General features: G+C 55.9%; 1 protein-coding gene across 3 annotated transcripts; it reads right to left on the bottom strand.

Moving 5' to 3' along the window:
• Nucleotides 1-3,949: 3,949 nt before the first annotated feature.
• On the bottom strand, nucleotides 3,950-16,376 carry MCAM (melanoma cell adhesion molecule). Of its 3 annotated transcripts, XM_029912912.1 has the most exons (16): nucleotides 16,146-16,376; nucleotides 15,524-15,734; nucleotides 14,937-15,007; nucleotides 14,596-14,683; nucleotides 14,068-14,247; nucleotides 13,494-13,621; nucleotides 12,854-13,010; nucleotides 12,379-12,500; nucleotides 11,920-12,061; nucleotides 10,504-10,625; nucleotides 10,154-10,292; nucleotides 7,559-7,597; nucleotides 7,152-7,169; nucleotides 6,093-6,234; nucleotides 5,423-5,540; nucleotides 3,950-4,323 (listed from the first exon to the last, which is right to left on the bottom strand). In XM_029912912.1, the coding sequence occupies exons 1-16, from the start codon at nucleotides 16,359-16,361 to the stop codon at nucleotides 4,294-4,296; spliced, it is 1,923 nt and encodes a 640-aa protein (XP_029768772.1). In that variant the 5' UTR covers nucleotides 16,362-16,376; the 3' UTR covers nucleotides 3,950-4,293. The 3 variants fall into 3 exon arrangements, with proteins under 3 accessions (XP_029768772.1, XP_029768774.1, XP_029768773.1); XM_029912914.1 differs by lacking the exon at nucleotides 5,423-5,540 and having other exon boundaries at nucleotides 16,146-16,296; XM_029912913.1 differs by lacking the exon at nucleotides 7,152-7,169 and having other exon boundaries at nucleotides 16,146-16,296.
• Between the last annotated feature and the right edge of the window lie 1,900 nt (nucleotides 16,377-18,276).

Raw genomic sequence — 18,276 nt, 5'->3', positions numbered from 1 at the left:
TTATTTCTCTTGAATAATGAATACCAATTTATATAATATCAGTGTTAAAATGTTGAGATTTTCACAAAATATTTTAAGAAGTATAATAGTGTCATTAATATAAAACAAATTTATATTCGCAGTATTTAATCCTTTCAGACCTGTAAAGAATAAGAAAAACAGAAGGTAAATATTCTTACAGAAAGTAGCTGAGCTTTAAGGTTCATTTGATTTAAAGTCCTCATTTTGTTTTGCAAATACATTGTTAATGTTTAGAAGTTATACTAATGTTATTTATTAATTTTTTTCATTCTTGTATGCAGCCCACTAAAGAGCTTTTTTGTTTTGAATTTCATGCACCTGTGTCAGTTTAAAAAAAAAAAAATACAAAACAAAACAAAGTTTTATTTTTAAATAAATTTCCTTTGTTGTAGCATATCAGTGAGGTGGTCTTAATGTGATTCATGGAAAGTACTGCTCTTGAAACCATCACAAGCATGTTCTATGTAACAGGGATGCACATTAAAAGCTGAAAACTACTGACTGGGTGTTCTTACCAACCAAAGGAACTGATAAAAGGTACCTGAGACCTTTTAAAGGTTATTTGGTACATCCTAATACAAACTGGTTTTATTAGGGTGGACAGCTAAGGCCTGGTGTACACTAGAAAAGATATACCAGTATAACTGTGTCTGTTACAGGTGGATTTTCCCCCCACTGGCATAGTTATACCAGTACAAACCCTAGTGTGGATGAAGTTATACTGGTACAGAAGCTCCCCGGGTTACGCAAACCCGGAACGGAACGCTTGTGTAAGTCGGGGAGCGTCTGTATATGGTGTATTTTGCTTCCTGAACTGGAGAATGGTATAAACACTTATACCAGTATAGCTGCATCCACGCTAGGGGTTTTTTCAGCGTCAGTCATACCAGTGTAGTTAAAGCAGCAAAACTCTAGCATAGACAAGCCTTGAGACGCTGCAAGTTTGTCTTAAACTGCACAGCCCTACTGAGTGAGGATTGCTCCTCATTCACAGAACTTTGGTCTCCTGCTAACACATGGGTTGTTAACACTGCCTCTTCTGAGCAAAGGTGGGAAATATAGGAAAAAGGGCCTGTCGCCAGCTGCTGGGATTCTAGGAAAGCATGTGCTTCTTAGGCAATGCAAACTGGTACCTGAGAGACCTCATTCTTATAAGAGACAAATGAGAAATTCCTCTCTTGAGTTGGGGGGGGAAGGGGACGTGACGGACTCTTGACCTCTTATGAGAGATGACTGTCGATAGATCTTTCCTGAAACACTTGTCTGCTTCCTCTATAGCAGCAGCACAACTAGAGAGTTAAGTCGGGGTGGGCAAACTACGGCCCAATGGCCACATCTGGCCTGTCAGACCTTTTAATCCAGCCTTCGAACTCCTGCCGGGGAGCAAGGTCGGGGGCTTGCCCCGCTCCGCACGGCTCCTGGAAGCAGTGGCATGGCGGGCATGTCCCCCTTCCAGCTCCTACGCGTAGGGGCAGCCTGGGGGCTCCGCACACTGCCCCCGCCCCAAGCGCTGGCTCTGCAGCTCCCGTTGGCCTGGAGCCAGAGGGGGGACATGCCACTGCTTCTGGGAGCTGCTTGAGGTAAGTGCCAGCTGGAGCCTTCTCCCCTGGCCACCTTCTGCACCCCAATCCCTTGCCCCACCCTGATCCCCCTCCCCCCCCGAACCCCTTGGTCTCAATCCAGAGCACCCTCCTGCACCCCAAACCCCTCATCCCCAGCCCCACCCCAGAGTCTGCACTCCCAGCCAGAGCCCTCACTCCCCCCCTGCACCCCAGCCCGGAGCCCCCTCCCACACCCTGAACTCATTTCTAGCCCCACCCCCAGTCGGAGCCCTCACCCCCTCCCGCACCCCAACCCCCAATTTCATGAGCATTGATGGCCCGTCATACAATTTCCATATCCAGATGTGGCCCTCGGGCCAAAAAGTTTGCCCACCCCTGTGTGAGGTGGATATAAACCAAATTCAGTCCAACAAACGAGAGCCCCAGTTCTTGTGTCGAAGGGCTGGTCTACATTGGGGGGGGATCGATCTAAGATACGCAACTTCAGCTACGCGAATAGCGTAGCTGAAGTCGAAGTATCTTAGATCGAATTACCTGGGGTCCACACGGCGCGGGATCGACGGCCGCGGCTCCCCCGTCGACTGCGCTACCGCTGCTCGCTCTGGTGGAGTTCCGGAGTCGACGGTGAGCGCGTTCGGGGATCGATATATCGCGTCTTAACGAGACGTGATATATCGATCCGGGATAAATGGATTGCTACCCGCAGATACGGCGGGTAGTGAAGACGTACCCTAAGTGGGAATGCAGTAGTAGCGCCTGACCCAGTTGCAGGCATATATTATAAATTCAGTAGATGAATGAGGGGTGAAGAGAGGAGGAGGTGAAAGCACATGCGCTGAAGTCATGCATTGGACAGTCCAAGTGTACAATCCACACCTAGGGAATGTCACCACCCCTAATTTAGTTTCTCACTGCACCATTGTGAATTGAGACCAAGTACAGCCAGTCCTGGAAGTATTTTGGCTTTTTATTTTCACATATATAAAAAAAACCCTGCAAATATCAGACAAAATCTTAAATTTACACACAAACCAACAAAAATATATATATATATGTAACAAAAGCTTTTGCTTCTGATATTTCTAGCTCACAAGTACAGCTCACCCTTTTTGTTAATGAGTTGGTTGCATCTGCTGCTGCAGAGTCTCATTAACCGCTGAGGAAGTTGGGTGCATAGGGAAGGAGCTGCTATTGTTTTGCCCAGTGTTAATGTAAGGCTGTTTGTTGCTTAAGTGTTGGAGGAATGGAAAATAAATGGCTGGTTAAGTAGCAGCTATGGAGGGTGTATGCCTAGATGAAACAAGTTCTACAACTTGGTTTACTTCTCTAATAGGAATCGAGAAGGAAAAGCAAGGGGCTCCTCTCCTCAGTGTTCGCCTGGGGGCGGGGGAGAGGTCCTAGGGCTGATGGAAGCAACAGCAGTATATGCTTGCAGGCTGGGTGTTATCAGTGAGGTGGTGTTCTAGTTGATATCTCTGAGATAGCACCAGTTCAATATTCTGTGGGAGCTCAGTTCTGTCAGTTTCCCTTCTTGTTCACAGTTGTTACCTGTCGCCCCGGCTTAGGCCAGAGACTGGGATTTTAGTCAAGGATCTGTAATGTTTTATCTAGTGAGAATACTTAAAAAAAAGCCCTAGAGAGGTGCCAATTTCTAAGCATGGCATAAAGCTTCTCTTCATCAACCTTGACTTTAGACATGGTCGTCTGGAGGGCCTGCTCCTTTCAGCAGCGGTATAGCTTAATTAGAAATCTGCCCAGGGTAGCCACGTTCCTCAGGGAGGTGGCAGGTAAGAAACTCCAGCTAAGCAATGCCACATCACGCAGCTTTAAAACTTTCATATGAACGTCCTGTTGGGTCCAGTCCCTGCCGAAACCTCAGAACGACTGGGAGGCCCTGCTTTTTACTGCACGTAGAACAGAGATCCTTTCCTTTCAGCTACTTGCTCTCAACAGAGTCACTTGGGAAAAACAAAATCAACTCTTCCAAGAACGGAGCGCTCTACCTGCATTTCACCGGTGCAAGTTGAGAGGCTGTGAATCTAAACCAGCAAAACAAGAACAGTGAAGGGAAAAGCTCAGAGAACTAACCATTTGGCATCCTACAATCCACCAGGTAAATTCCACCCCCTATCTGTAATTCATACTGTGCACCCACTGTTCAGAGACTTAGCTGGATGCTGCTAATCTAATACGGGTTGTGAGGTTGGGGTTTTTTCAGCTGGAAGGAGCTCCAATTAAAAGCACAACTCTAGCCCCGACAAACCCAGACTTGCCTAGCGCTCTAGCCTACTTTCAGGAGGGCAGGGGGGACCTATCTGCTGTGAATTTTAGGTAAAAGGCTTCTAGACTCCCCCCCCCCCCAACACACCCAACTGGAACAATAAAAAGCTAACGGTAACATTCCTGATAAGGCCTTAAATTCTTCCACCTATCAGGGCAATGTGGATGTTTTTCAAGAATAGGTTTTTGGCCTCTGAAGCAGTAAGTCAGTCCAGATTTGCCGCTGCTAGCGTGGTATCTTTCAGACGCTTGGCTAGTGTAATGGCCATTGGGGGGGGCTGAGGTATTCCTCCCTGCAGAGCAGTCTCAGGGCTGTGATGCATTTCAAGGTCTCTGGCCATGCTCCCGGGGAGCTGGAGCAGGGTTGGGAGGTGGCGATCCAGGAACAGGAAAGGTTTTGAAGGAAAAAACACACGGCGGGTCCCTCACTCTAGTTCCTCAGATCGATGTATTTCTCTGCCTTTGGACAAGAAATAAGTCATTAGAGGTAATCAGAGTGCAGGTTCTCCCTCCCCCCACATGTGAAAACACCAGCTGCTCAGAGCCCACCCGGTGCAATGTTCCTGGGTAAGTGTGACTCCTGGAGCAGTGGGTAGGGGCAGCGGCGGCCCCTCCTTACACGGTTCTGTGGTTGAGTGATGATCTGAAGGCTACCGGGGCGTGTGCTCTCATACGCCGATTTGCATTAACCAAAGGAACATGGGAGCTGAACTGGAACTGTCCAACTGGAAACCTCTGCATATTAAAACTAGACAAAGCGCTTTAGGATAAACGGCAGGAACAATCCTATATTGGTGGGGGGCGGGGGGGAAGTGCCTCTTTAATTACTTACACCCCGTGGAGCAGCTTCCGCAGGGGAGAGGGAGAAAGCTCTCCTGCAGCAGAGCCCAGGAGTTAAGGCTGCTACCTTCTTTTCCTCCTCCTTGCAGTCCCATGGCTTAGGACGCCCCCTGCCCTGGTGTTGGTGGATCCCGTTCTTAGGCACCTACCTAGCATCTAGGGAGTCTAGGTCCCTACCTGCGCTTTGCGGAGGCCAGAGATTCTCTAGCTTGGAACGCCTACACCCCTTAGCTCCGGGCCAGGCTGACCGTGAACGAAGAGGGGACAGGGAAACCTAAGGGCCGGGATCTGTGCTTTCTCCTGGGAGCCAGGGGAAGTGGCCAAGTTCACGGGGAGAGCGCTGAGGAGCGGGAAGGGGAAGTTTAGAGCAGAAGGGAAAGCAGTTTCAACACCGCTACTTCCCACTAGCATGCAGCAACACATCCCCATCTCAGCCCCAGCGCTGACTGAGGTGAAATGAAAGTCTGGCACCACGAGGTCCCTCCACTTCCCTTATTTACTGCTGATGACGATGGATGATGAAGGCCCATGCAAGATCAGGGGTGCTGGGGACAGCAGTTGACAGCTGCTTCCCCAGCTCCAGAGGAGGCCTGCCCTCTGTGTGAAAGGCAGGGCAGAGACACCCCCTGTGCCCGTCAAGCATCACTGCTGCTCCTGGCCAGAGGCTGCAAAGGGCCAGGCCAACCCCCGGAAGGTAATTGCATGGAGAGCTGTCCTACCTGGTCACCTGCAGGTCTCTTCTCGCCGTTGGCACCCTGCAGAAGCCCCGCCTCTTCGGGAAGTTTATCTGACTTAACTTCAACTACAATCTCGTCTTTACGGGCATCTGGCCTGGTGCTAGGGGGAGGGAGGTGACAGTTTTCAGACACGTTTGAGGTACCCGAGCGCCTACGGGCTGAGGCGCGGGAGTCCAGGCCCTTGGGCTGATTCCTACAGGCTCCCAGAGGGCAGAAGGAAAAGGAGTCGGAGCAAAATCAAAGTACAGGCCGAGGGAAGCTTTCAACAACTGCAGCCTCTGCCAGTAGGAGGTGCTGTAGGGAAAGGGGCAGGAGCCCTGGGATAGCAGCCATGCTCAGTGCTGCTGGAGTGTGGGGATCGGAGCTACTCTGGTCACACACGGGATGGCTGGCTGATGGGGAAACTCAGCTGTGGCTCCCTACAGCGCCTGCTGCGGGAGCCTTTGCTGGGGGGAAGCTCTTGGCTACTCTACATCCAGCCCCCCCCCCCCCCCCCCGCATGAGAACGGCCGTGAGGCATCCTAGCCCTTCCAGGGGTGGTGGGGGGAGAGCAAGGTGCCTGAATGGGATGAGATGGGAAGCGTGAATGATTCAGTGCGTCTTTGAGCCAAGCCCTTGCTAGCCGGGCGGCGCGGGCACAAGCTATGCTTACATGTCCTGCTTCCCGGTGCGGTGGCAGGGGATCTTGCCTTTCTTGTGCAGGAAGTAGAGCACGGCGCCGAGCACGGCGATCACTAGGATGCACACGATGACTGCCACGATGATCACGCCCTTGCTCTCCTGGGTCTTTTGCTCTGCTCGCAACAGACAGGTGCCGTTACTGCCTGACCCCACGGCTTCCCCGAGAGACGCCCGTCGCCTTCCACTCGCGGCAGTAGTAGGCAGCACGCTTACCTCTCCCCGGGCTGCATCGGAAGTGCACTGAAGGGGCAGGGGGTAGGGTGGGTAGCGGGGGAGGCACCAGGAAGAGAGGGGGATGCATGCAGCACAGCTAGCACAATGCACTGGGGGCACCTGGGGTTCTGTTCCTAGCCCTGCTGCTGGCTTGCTGGGGGTAACAATATGGATGTTTGTAACTGGGCTGTGTATTAGGCGGTAACTCCAGTGATGGGAGATCCCCTCCCGTTGACGGAGGTCGTGTCTTCACTGGCGCACAGCCGTTGTGCCGCGGGGTAGCGTGTCAACAAGCCGTCAGTGACTTCGGGTCCTAAGGCTCCAGGCGACTTGGCCTCCTATGTGCTTAAGCCACTTCTGGAAATGAGCCTTAGGCACATTTCACCCTTCACCCATTCACCAAAACCTCGGTCGGCTTCGAAACGCTCCGCTGACATGGAAGCACTTCTTATCCAAATACCGGGTTTCCGGCTCTAATTTAGACCTCCCTCTGCAGCATCTGCCCCCCAGTGCCAAGGACTGAGGGCATGAGAGCCCAGCTGAGTGAAGGCCAAAGAGTGGGGTGGAAACTAGGGGAAGAGTGGCCTGAAGGAGTCACATTCTAGTGCACGTTTCTGGGGTGTAATGGGAGGGCCGCACTCTGCAAACAGTGGGGGACACAAAGCCATCAACACAGCTGTAGGCAGAGGGGAAGGCTGGGAGTAGGTGCCTGGAGGGCGCAAGAAGCGGTGCGAAGCGCTCACACAATGAAAGCAGGCCGGGGGTCTCAGGAGGGAAGGGACCAGCTGGGAGGCAGGGGGTCCTGTGGGCTACTGACCTTTCTTGATGGGTTCCGCTAGAATGGCAATAAAGAATGGAGAGAGAGCGCTGAATGAAGCCCATCCCTCCGCGGGGTGGGAAGGCACTGGACAGACATTCACCCCATTGGCTCCGGGACTTAACCGCCCACCCCCATGCCCCAGGGCAGCTCACAGGGTCTGAAGTTTAGCTCTAGGTGCCCATGGCATCTCTCCGTACCAGGACCCCAAGGGGTGACTCGAAGGGATGCGGCTGCTATTCCCCATCCTCCCCCATCTTCAAGGGGCCTGGGCAGCACTGCTTGGCCATTCTGGGCGCTCAGTCTCATCCCTGCCCCTCCACAGGGGTGCTTAATGTGTGGGTGAGATCGCCTCCCTTCGACCACGGTCGGGACCATTGTTCAGCACGGTCACTGGGGGCACTTACCGGTAGTGTTACCAATAGGAGGAGGCATCGTCGTTGTTCCTGTAATGAAGACAGACATAGGCTGGTTGATTTGCTTCCTCCCCTCTCTCTCTGCAGAGCTGGGAGTGAGTTAGCATGAAGGGTGTCCCCAGCAGCATCCCAACCCAGCGCGCGCCTCTGCACTAGCTAGAGGGAGACTCCAGCCTTGGACCATCTGTCTGTGCAGAGTGTCATTGAAACGCCAGGGGCTGGAGCGGGCTAGCATTCCCTACCCCTATGCATGCCCCCGGGCAGCTGTGCAGACATGCTCACTGGCTTCCCCCAGCCAGTTACAGATTCACCCGTGTGCACAGTCCTCTCCTGCCACAGGGACCCAGGTCTAACCTGGCCAAAGGGGTTGGGGGGAGGAACGAACGAGATGATGAATGATCTTTTCGACCTCCGCTTTCTAGGACCTAAATGTCCAATACAGACGCCTCTAACGAATCGTGCTGAGAACGGATCACGCAGCGTGCGCTGCAGCCGGGCTTACTCTCCAGCCCAGAGAGACGTGGGGAAGAACCGTGCAGGAGACTTTGCATTTGGAAATTATCAGCCGGCACGTGGGGAAGGTCAATGAGTGTTAAGTGAACTCAAGCTGCCCTCCCTGAAGCCAGGCCAATGGCCATCAGAATTCCCCTCCGTCCTTTGGCAGCTCAGATCGGAGAGCTGTGTGCATTCAGCATCCTACCTGCTGATTTGAAGGACACGAATAAGCATTGACTGCTTGGTCTTCCCCATAGCCCTGCTTTTGCATTATCAACAGTGCCGTTAACTAAGTTCCAACTGCCGAGTCTCTGCTGTTAGTCGTGCCTGGGCCCCAATCAAAGCCAGCAGCTCTTTGATTCCAGGGTGAACTTGCAAATTAGGAAAATCACCATTTTACAATGAACCCCCATGACGCCTCTTTCACGGTCACTTTTCGAGTAGAACTGAGCTTTATATCTTACAGTGCAGTCTGTCACCTCTCCTGCTTAGCTCACCCTTTGGAGTGAGGCAATCAAGGAAATATACTCCTTCGGGGCAGGGAATGTCACTTTGTGCAGCACCTAGCACGCTGGGGCCCCGATTCTGGATTGTGGCGCACAGCAGCTCCAGTAATAACCTATGGAGGCTTTGTAAACACTAGCCCTAGAATTCACATTTTGCCCTTATGGAAGAATTTGTGGGTGGGCACGTCATACCCTGCAAAGTGGACTTGGCGTTTAGATTTGTAATCCACAGGGAGTTGAACCCCGAGCAAATGGTTAAGAACCAACATGTTCTTCCATCCATGCAGCAAGAGACCAGGGAAATAGATGAATCCTACCACTGAAGAAAGAGATTCTCTCCGCACGTCTCTTCACAAAGGTGAGTTCTCTTCAAGTGAACACAGCTATGAGTTAGAACTCCTTGTTGCTCAAAAGTAAGTAGGTACCCAGTGGGTTTGTGCCGCAATCACAGTACTTTTCCTACTAGTTGTAAATAGAGAGCAAGTGGCCCTCCCTGTTCTGGTATTAATGATCTCTTTTCTATGTACATTTAGGTTCACTGCAGAGAGGAAAACTGACTTTTACAAAGAGAGACGGAAAAGTTCCTCCTCCATTGGCAATTTGGGTCTTGTCAATCCTGCTTTCCCTGGACCCGTCTCTCCTGACTGGCTATGTTCGGCGACCAGTGACACTGGAATAAGGCTCCCAATCTGACGTTGGAGCACGTGAGTAGTCAAAGGGAATACTCATGTACTAAGAACCAGATCTTGGGAGGTGCGGAGTATCCTCAACTCCCATTGACATCAACCTGAGTAGAGGATGCTCAGCACCTGACAGGATTAGGCCTTGACAGAAAGAGGAAGAGATTATTGTTAAGACTTGAAAAATGGCAGAGAAGCTCAGAACTTCCTCAGCAAAATCAGACCAAGCCAGACCGGCTACTCCTGAAATGTCTCAAGTGGAACCACCAGCTTGGACAGGGGCACATGGGTGCTGTCTGTCTTTCTTCATCACGGCCAGAGCTTTTCTCTCCAAAAATATTTGGAGTGGAATTTTCAGATTTTTGAAAATTCGAGGGACCCAGCAGGTAGAAACGCTTTCATTTTATGTGCCCCGTCACTGCTTTCTCCAAAAATCAAAACTTTGTTTAAAAAAATTTTTTTTTTGAGACGGCTGATATTTTGACAAAACATGTATTACTTTTTTTTTTTTTTTGTACCAGCTCTGATCCTAAAGAAGGGCCCAATTCTCCTTTACGCTGAGGCCCATTTCTACCCTGCCAGTGCTGCATGAATGACTATCGGGCCTGGAGAATGCAAAGCCCCTTTGCAGATCCCCTGTTCTAACCATCTCTTCACAGGCAGGCTGAGATCTATTGGGGTTGTGTGGGCCCACGCATTGAAGGCTACATGACTGGTGTCTGACGCTCATGGTATATTATGTATTTTGTTTCTAATTAGAAATTAAAAAAAAAAAATCATTAAGAAAAAATGGTCTCCTTGTTTTGTGAATTAGAGCAGGAGGGGACGACTCCAGTCTGGTCTGGAGTGAGAAGGGGATTTCCTTCATGGGGCACTTCCCCCGTCAGTGTGGCCAGGAGACTTACTCAGCTTCAGCGTAATGTGATGACTGCTATTGCCAAGCACGTTAGTGGCTGTGCAGGTGACTCCTGACTGCAGCAGGTCTGGGGTGACCTGGACGGTCAAGTTGCTGATGACGCGGTGATGGTCTGTGTGGTTTTGGACCTGGGGGGAGATGGAAGAGAGTGAGGGATGCTGCTCAGGAGGGGAAGAAGTGATCACTAGCCCATGGGTTCCCAACCAGGGCCTACGACTGCCCTCCCTATTGTGGGTTCCCCAAAAATATGTAACAGGAGACGCCTGAATGGAAGAGGTCAAGAACCGCGCCTAGCCCCCGGGTCCATTCCCTGCGCCGCATCCAGCAGGTGGGTCTCACCTTTCCATTGATGCTCCACGTGATCTTGGGCTCAGGGAGGGCAGCAGCTTTGCACATCAGAGTCACCAGCTCGTTCGGTTGCACGGGCACCAGGGAATCCTTGGAACTGATCTGCGGCTTTGCTGCAGGGGAGGAAGAAACACAGAGCAGAGGGGTCAGTGTGGCCTGGGACAGATGGGACAATTTCCTGCAGTGTCCTTGGGAGACTGTATTGAAATAGGTTTATGTATCTTTGGGGGCCCATTGTAATTGATGAACGGTTTATGTCTTATTGTGGGCTGGGATTGTGTGGGGAGATGTGACAGCCAGGGGGGAGGGGTGTTTCAGAGGACTAGACTGAACAATGGGCCAGGCAAAAATGGAATCTGGGAACAAAATGTGTTTAGTGCTTTTCCTGGGGGGAGGAAACCAAATTCCCCACCTCTGGTTGTGCAAAACCGCAGCCTTCTGAAGCTATGCCCTTCTGCTGATCACCTGGTTCACAAAGCCAAGATCAAAGGCCCAAGCCCTATAAAGGAATGACTGAGCTATTTATGGCTGTTTCGAATCTGAGATGCTAACCGTGGGGAGGGATAGCTCAGTGGTTTGAGCATTGGCCTGCTAAACCCAGGGTTGTGAGTTCAATCCTTGAGGGGGCCATCTAGGGATCTGGGGCAAAAATCTGTCTGGGGATTGGTCCTGTTGTGAGCCGGGGGTTGGACTAGATGACCTCCTGAGGTTCCTTCCAAGCCTGATATTCTATGAAAACCCAGTTGTGGGGTTTGAAAAACCTGAGGCTGCAGTCGGGGATGACCGCTGCATGGAGGCTCTTTGCTTGTTTGTAATCGGTTTTCTCGGCTTTCACCTTAAGAATCAATGGGCTTGCTTAGAAAGAGCTGTGCGCAGACTTGTGACTACTGGCAATGACCGCTGTTCACAGCCTCCATCGAGGAAGTGAAGCACGGATGCTGCCCTGTTCCGGCAGCCTGGCTTGCTGGGAATAAACTGCAGCCTGGAAAAACTCCAGTCAGGAGGGAGAGAAAGGTGAGTCTCTGCCCAAGAGAGGTGACAGCTGAGGAGCCAGGAGCCTAGAGTGGGTGCACTCAAGGGCCCACGGAGGGGGAAATCCAGGTGCAATTATCCAGGACTGGGACATGGCCTCCCTGCAGCCATCTGCCCAGGTGGGGGGAGATGCACCACGCCCCCCAGGCACAGGGCACACTTGCATTTAACAGAGGAGTAAAGAAGTAGGGAGGCTGCATGTCTCTCTGCCAGCTCATTCCTCCCAGGCCCAGGGACTGGCAGAGCTCAGGTGGAAGCAGTCAGGTGGGGACTGCGTGAACCACCAGGGCAATTCCACGGGCTCCTTGCTGGATTCTCCCCCTCCCCCAGCCTGCGCAGGTAGGGGGTGGGGATACGGCGGTGGCTGGCTCTTACCGTGAACAGCGACGTACACTTGCTTGGAGCGGGAGAGGCCTGGCACCCCAGTCACAGCCACCTCGCAGCTGTAGTTGCCTGAAGATTCGAGGGTGACGTTGCTCAGTTTCAGTTGCTTTCCTGGCCCCAGCAGTTTCCCCTTCTGGAAAAGGAGATGAGCAGGCTAGTGTCCGACGGCCGCGGCCCCGCCTCTCGCCCGGGAGCAGCACGTGGCCGAGGGAGCAGCTGGGTCTTCCCAAGCTTTCCAGCTCCACTGTTGGGGGGCAGGGAGAGAATCTCAGCCCCTCAGGGTTAGCGGGCAGGGAATGTCCTGCCCTGGGAGGAGTATTAATGAGGTTTCATCTAACTCTACAGGTCACTGGAGCATGGCCAAGGCCTCTCCTGCACGGTGCCCCGGTCCCGGTGTCACTGGAGCACTGTGCCATTGCCCTGGGAGCAGCCGTCCACATGGTCCGTTACCTTTTCCTTCTTCCACCGGAACTCCAAGGGCCTGGATCCTCTGGCGTCACAGGTCAGGGCTAAGACGTCTCCCTGCTGCAGCTGGATGGGCCCCTCGGGGGTTATCTTGAGCCCTTCGAGGTCTAGGGAGAGAGCAAGCGTGGGGATGAGACGCGGCGCCCTTCGTGTAGCCGAGGGCTCGCTGACGCTGGTACAGAACAGAAGCTGGTTCCCAGGAGCCAGCCCGGAGCATGGACACAGACGGGGTCTGGGTGGGGGCTGCCGGAAGCGGCCATTCTCGAATGCCCCCTCCCCCCAGCTGGGGAACCACTCCTCCGGTCAGCTGGCATCATGGGGCCCTGAGTCACCAGCCCATAGAGCTGGATGGGGGCGGGGTGTGCCTCCGCAGACGGGGCAGGCAGCTGTGGAGCTCAATGGAAGAAGGGCTGGGATGGCCCAGGGGAACCTCCCTGCCTCCCCCCCGGCCCTCCCTTACAATTCACAGACAGCTTCACTGTGTCTTCCAGGTTCTTCATGGAGTCGAGGTCGAAAGTCCGGCACAGGTACAGGCCGCTGTCCTCCTTCTTGACCTTCCGCAGGGTCAGCACCCCATTGCTGGCGGGTAGGTCTTTCTCCTCAGGCTGGGCACCCTCCTGAGGGGCACAAGGCAGACGGGAGTGGGGGTACGTGGGCGCACACCTGGCTCGTGTTGGCACCGGGAGCAGGGGCGGAGCTGCTGGAGGTCTGCGGCCCCTTAGTCCATTTCCCTGCCCTGGGCTGGGCTGGAACTGGTGCCCTAGTGGGGGGGGGGGGCAGCCCCTGCCTCCCATCTCTTGATCAAGCCCACTCTGCATGGGGCGGGGCTGGAACCAGTGCCCTGGCACAGCGATTATCCCTTTCCTTGAGCCATCCAGCCCTCTGCCATAGATTCCCAGACTGGGGCAGGTCCAGGTGTAGCAAGTGTGTGGAACCCTCAGCACCCCCCCTCCCCCCAGCGCAGGAAGGGTGAGGATCCCCGTGCACAGGGGAGCTCAGACAGGGACTGTCAGGCAGCCCCACATTCAAGGCAGGCTCTGTCAGCCCCTGGGCATCCAGAGCCTGCCTGCCCTGGCCTGCCGCCCCGTCCCTTTGCTCACCTGCACTTTCAGCAGGCTGTACTCGGGCGGGGGGTTCCCGTCCCCCTCGCAGCGCAGCGTCACCTCGTCCCCTTCCCGCACCTGCGGCTGGGGAGAGTGTATCACCAGAGTCACGTTCTCCGTGGAATCTGGGGTGCAGAGAGAGAGAGAGACATGAAGAGCTTCTGCTCAGCTGGGACCGTGGGGCGGGCAGACCAGGGGGCCCATGAGAAACTAGCAAGCGGCAAACAGGAGAGCGGGAATCTGATAGACACTCTGGCTGGAGAGCGCGGGGAAAACAGAGTTACTCCACCTACGTCCACGCTCAAGCTTCAGCGTGCGGGGCTAGGACTTGAGCAGATGCCACATGTTGCAATGTACCTCCGGCAACACCTGGAGCTGGGGGGGCGGGGGATGTGGGTCACTTCAGGCCCCCGCTACCATCCCCATGCAGAGCAACAGCCGTATGGAGTTCAGGCGGTGCCATGGAAGTTACAGCCTGGTCTATTGCAGCATCAACCCCGTAGCGCGGGGAGTGTTATCGCCAGTATGGAGAGTCATTCCCCTGGGCATGGCTGATCAGTCCCAGACTCACAGAACACGGTGAGGTTGACCTTCTCGGACGTGGCAGTCTGGTCGGCCCCTAGCAGGCGGTAGCTGACCTCGCAGTGGAAGTGGGACTGGCGGTCCTCGCGGCTCACGTGGGCGAAGAGGATGCTGCTCACCGTGTACAGCCCGCTGGACTCCTTGGTGAGGGTGGAGAGGATGTTGACTTCTGCTGGGCGAAAGCAGGTGATGGGGGCAGTGCCAAGAGGGATTGAGCACCTGCAGACCCTGTTGGCTCCAAGGGACCCCCGCCCCCCCGACCTCAGGATTGCTTGAAGGAAGGAATGGGGATGCACAAGCTTCTCACCCCTGGGCTGAGCAGGATTGCTGTGAGCTTCCTCACAACACTGCCCATGGGCACTCCGTCACCGTGAGCTTCCTTGCAGCAGGATACAGGATTATCCTGAGCATTGTAATCCTGGAATTGCCTGGGCGGGCCCCTTACCCCAGCTCCGGCCCCCACAGGCTACAACGTACCTAAGCAGCCCAAGGGGAAGGAGCTGGCCCCCAAACTTACGTGTGTTGTCCTGCCACAGGGGGTTCCCGTTCTTGTACCATGTGATGTTGGGGGCCGGAAAGCCGTTCTTGCTGACGCACTCTGCGATCTGAGACAGCAAAGGGAGCGCTTGGTGCTGAAAACCTCTGGGTCCCCGTGCAGCATGCCTGGTTCCCCCCCCCCCCCAACATGGCACATGGTGCAGCTTGCACCGGACAAGGCAGTTAAGGTTCTCCCCACCCCTGCTGGCACTGTGAGCGTCTTGCCCGTAGTGTCCCACCACCTTCTGGCTGCCCTCCCCCCAGCAGTGCTCTGGCCTCGGTGCTAGCCAGGCTGGGTGGGGCGCGGCTGGCTCCCCTCACCTTTGGGATCTCCTTACTCGTCACTGGGATGCCCGCGTCGTTCACCTGAATCTCAGGAGGCTCCGGGGTTTCTGGAAAAGAGCAGCAGGCCAGGCAGGCGTTTGGGGCCAGGCGGACTGAGAGGGAGGGGAAAGGCAAAGTCCCCGACCCCTCCCCAGGCTGAGCCAGCGCCACGCAAGAGGGAACCAGACCCAGCCCTTGTTCTCGGTTCTGTCCTCCGCCGTGAGCCTGTTCCTGCCTTCCCGCTGCGACCCTGGGAATGGCAGCAGGGGCGGGAGCCTGTGAGTGTCTCTCCGCCTGCCGTAGATCACAAGGCGTGGGGATTAGTCTCTCTCACTAATGCCCACGCCTTGTGATCTACGGCAGGCGGAGAGACACTCACAGGCTGCCCTGCCCTAGGCTGCCGGCCTAAATCAGCCTCCATGCCCCTGGGCCAAGCCCTGGCAGGGGCCGGCAGCCCTGAGTCGGGGAGGGGAAAGGAACATGTCAGCAGCATTATCCAGAGCAGGGGCTCGCGCAGAGATGCCCATCATAGGCTGTTGCCCTGCCCCTCCCCTCACCCTGGTTCTGGGCCCAGCGGCACTCACTGTAAATGTGGAGCTTGGTCCGGTTCTCGCCCACCCCTAAGCTGCCCGCCCCGACCTGGCACACGAAGGTCCTGGCGTCCCGCAGGGTCACCCTGCTGATGGTGAGGGTAAAGTCGTCCTCCATGGCCACCCGGCCCTTGTACTCGGGCTCCGCCTCAAAGACCTGGCCGCGGACCATGTAGTAGATCTTCGTCCGGTTGCGTTTGTTGATCTAAAGGGGAACAAGAGGGACTCGCCACTCCAGCCCAGGACTCACCAGGTGTTGGGCCCTCTTTGTGCCACCAGGTGGCGGTGGAGGCTTTTGTTAGCACGGCGCCAAGCTGGCTGGAGGCGGGGAGATGTCTCCTCCAGGGGCCAGGCAGGGAGATGGGGCAAGACTGTGTTGCTCTGACTGGGACCCCCCCTGCCAGCCTTTGCCAGGCCAGCGACCGAGCTTCTGCAGGGACCTTATTCCCCGTCAAACTCTCCCATGCGAGCCCCTCCTTTCTGCCCCCCACCTACATCTTCCAGTGCCCCCTGCTTCTCCCCCATCGCTGTCCCCAATGACCCTTCCCGCTGGGGGTCCCCGATCCTGCCCCATCAGTCCTCCAACCCGGGCCCCCCTGCAGGTGTTGGTACTCACATAGAACCAGTTGATGTAGGCGTAGTTGCTCTCCTCGGGGATGGAGAAGTTGCATGGGATCCTGGCCGTCTGGCCCAACTCCACCTCCACTGTCTCCAGCATGGAGACCTCCACCTTGCTGGCCCTAACTGCTGAGACAGGGCACAAGGTGATGGGGGGGATGCCACACAAACACTGTGCTTGAGGCAAGGGGGGCCAGGAGAACGGATCCCCCATTTCCCCTCCCCACCGACACAGACAAGACTCTACATGTGCTGCCATTGGGCCCGAACAGAGCAAAATCGGCCCCTCAGGTGAGATGTGGGGAGCTGAAGACCCCAGCAAAGGGCAACAAGGGACAGACCTGCCCCCAGGAAGTGCCCTATCTGCTCCCCCCCCATGCTCTGGAGCCCTTGTGGGCACCATGCCCATGCCATGGCCTGGCGCGCAGATCCCACTGCCCACACTGGAGTGGCCCCTGTTTGCAAGATCCCTGTGCAAACACTGGCTGGCCTGCCAGTGCCCCTGAGTGGGCTCAGCACCCCCAGCTCACCAGGGTGAGGGCAGCTGCTGGGGGCGCCCAGGAGGAGACCATTAGTCGAGGGCCAGAGTGGGGGAGAATTTCCAAGCACTGTACAGACCTTACCAGCCCTGTTTCCCCCCAAACCAGCACAGCCGCCCCCATGCCTGCAAGCCAGCACAGCCCCACACCTCCCAGGCACCTCCCCCAGCCTGCTCAGCCCCATCCTCCCCACTCCCAGCTGCTCCACCTGCTCTGCTCCTGGTTCCTCTCCACACACTGCCCCAGATGGTTCCCATTAGGCAGCAGTCACTGCTACTGTCCAGCTACCCTGCCATGTGCAGCCCCCTCCCAGTCCCACTTTTCACCCCAGACCCAGCCCAGCCCAAGCGGGTATGTGCGGGGTGGGGGTGGGATCACTGCTTGCCCAGCGAGAGCTTGTTAACCCCTGCTGGGCTGGCTCAGCCTTGCCTGTCCACGTGCAGCTGAACACCTTTGTGGCCAAGACAATAGCAGCCGAGGCCAGTAAACTCATCACACAGCTTGGGGAACACCCTGCTTCCTTCCCCTCTAAGGGGCGCTGGCTCCGATCCAGCCCAGGCTGCGGGGCCTGGCTGCTGGGGGAGTGGGATGGAGCACAGGCCTTTCCCCACTAGGGACCCAGCTGAGGCTGGGGGGGGGGGAGCACAGCTGTCTGGGGGCAGGTGGGACAAATCTGGAACGTCGCTTTCCTAATGGCACAGGCAGCCACAGCACTGGTTGCTCCATTGTCTCCCCAGCCAGCGGGGCCTAGAATCTGAGCTCCGGCCCTCCATGATACTCCCTCGGCCAGGGCCGAGGACGCTGCCTGCTCTGCCCCCTGCAGCTGCCTCCACCCCCCACCCCGGCACCCTTCCCACAGGCGGGAGACGCTTGGTGTAAGCAGCTCCCGCTCTGCTCTCCCCCAACCCCCCAGCGTGGGGAAGGCAGCTGAGCCCAGTAAGTCACTTTCCAGATGCCGATTAGAGCGGAACGGGTGGGGATTAGGCAATTAGCAGCACAAAGGGGACAGTTATTGGGGGGGGGAGAGGCTGCCTCCTGACTGCCTTGCTCCCCCCCCCTCCGGTCTCCCCCAATGTTCTCGGCTGACTTCACTTCTGGTGCAGGATGTTGTGCTCGGCTGAGCACGACGTCGGAGGCTGCAGCCCCTTTGTTAGGACATCTGCTGGGTCTGAGGTGGCCTGGCTGGCAGTGCTGGCGGAGGTGGGGATGGGGGGGCATGCAGGGCATCCGGGATCATGACACACACACCCCGGGGGGAAATCCCTGCCTCCTGGTCACATCCGCAGCTTCATCCGGCCCCGGCAGGTGGAGGATCGCTCAGGAGCCACCACTGCCTCATGCCTGGGGAGCGAGGGGGCCCGGGCTCCGGCCAGAGAAGAGGGGGCTCCCGGCTGAGACGGCACCCGTCAGCTCAGGGGGCTGAGATGGCACGAGACAGCGCCTGCCACAACAGAGGGGGGTCGTGACCCGCCCAGCTCGGGCCATGGTGGAGGGAGGCTGCTGCATCCCACACACGGTGGAGGGGGTAGCGCGGTTGCGTCTGAGCCGCCGTGGCCCTGGCTGCTCGTGGAGCAACCGGCAGAGGAATCA

The sequence above is a fragment of the Terrapene carolina genome, unplaced genomic scaffold, assembly GCF_002925995.2.
Source record: "Terrapene carolina triunguis isolate 2854851 unplaced genomic scaffold, T_m_triunguis-2.0 Scaffold374, whole genome shotgun sequence".
Taxonomy (NCBI): Eukaryota; Metazoa; Chordata; order Testudines; family Emydidae; genus Terrapene; species Terrapene triunguis.
Note: the sequence above shows the minus strand (reverse complement) of the source record. Positions and strands in the feature narration are given on the sequence as shown.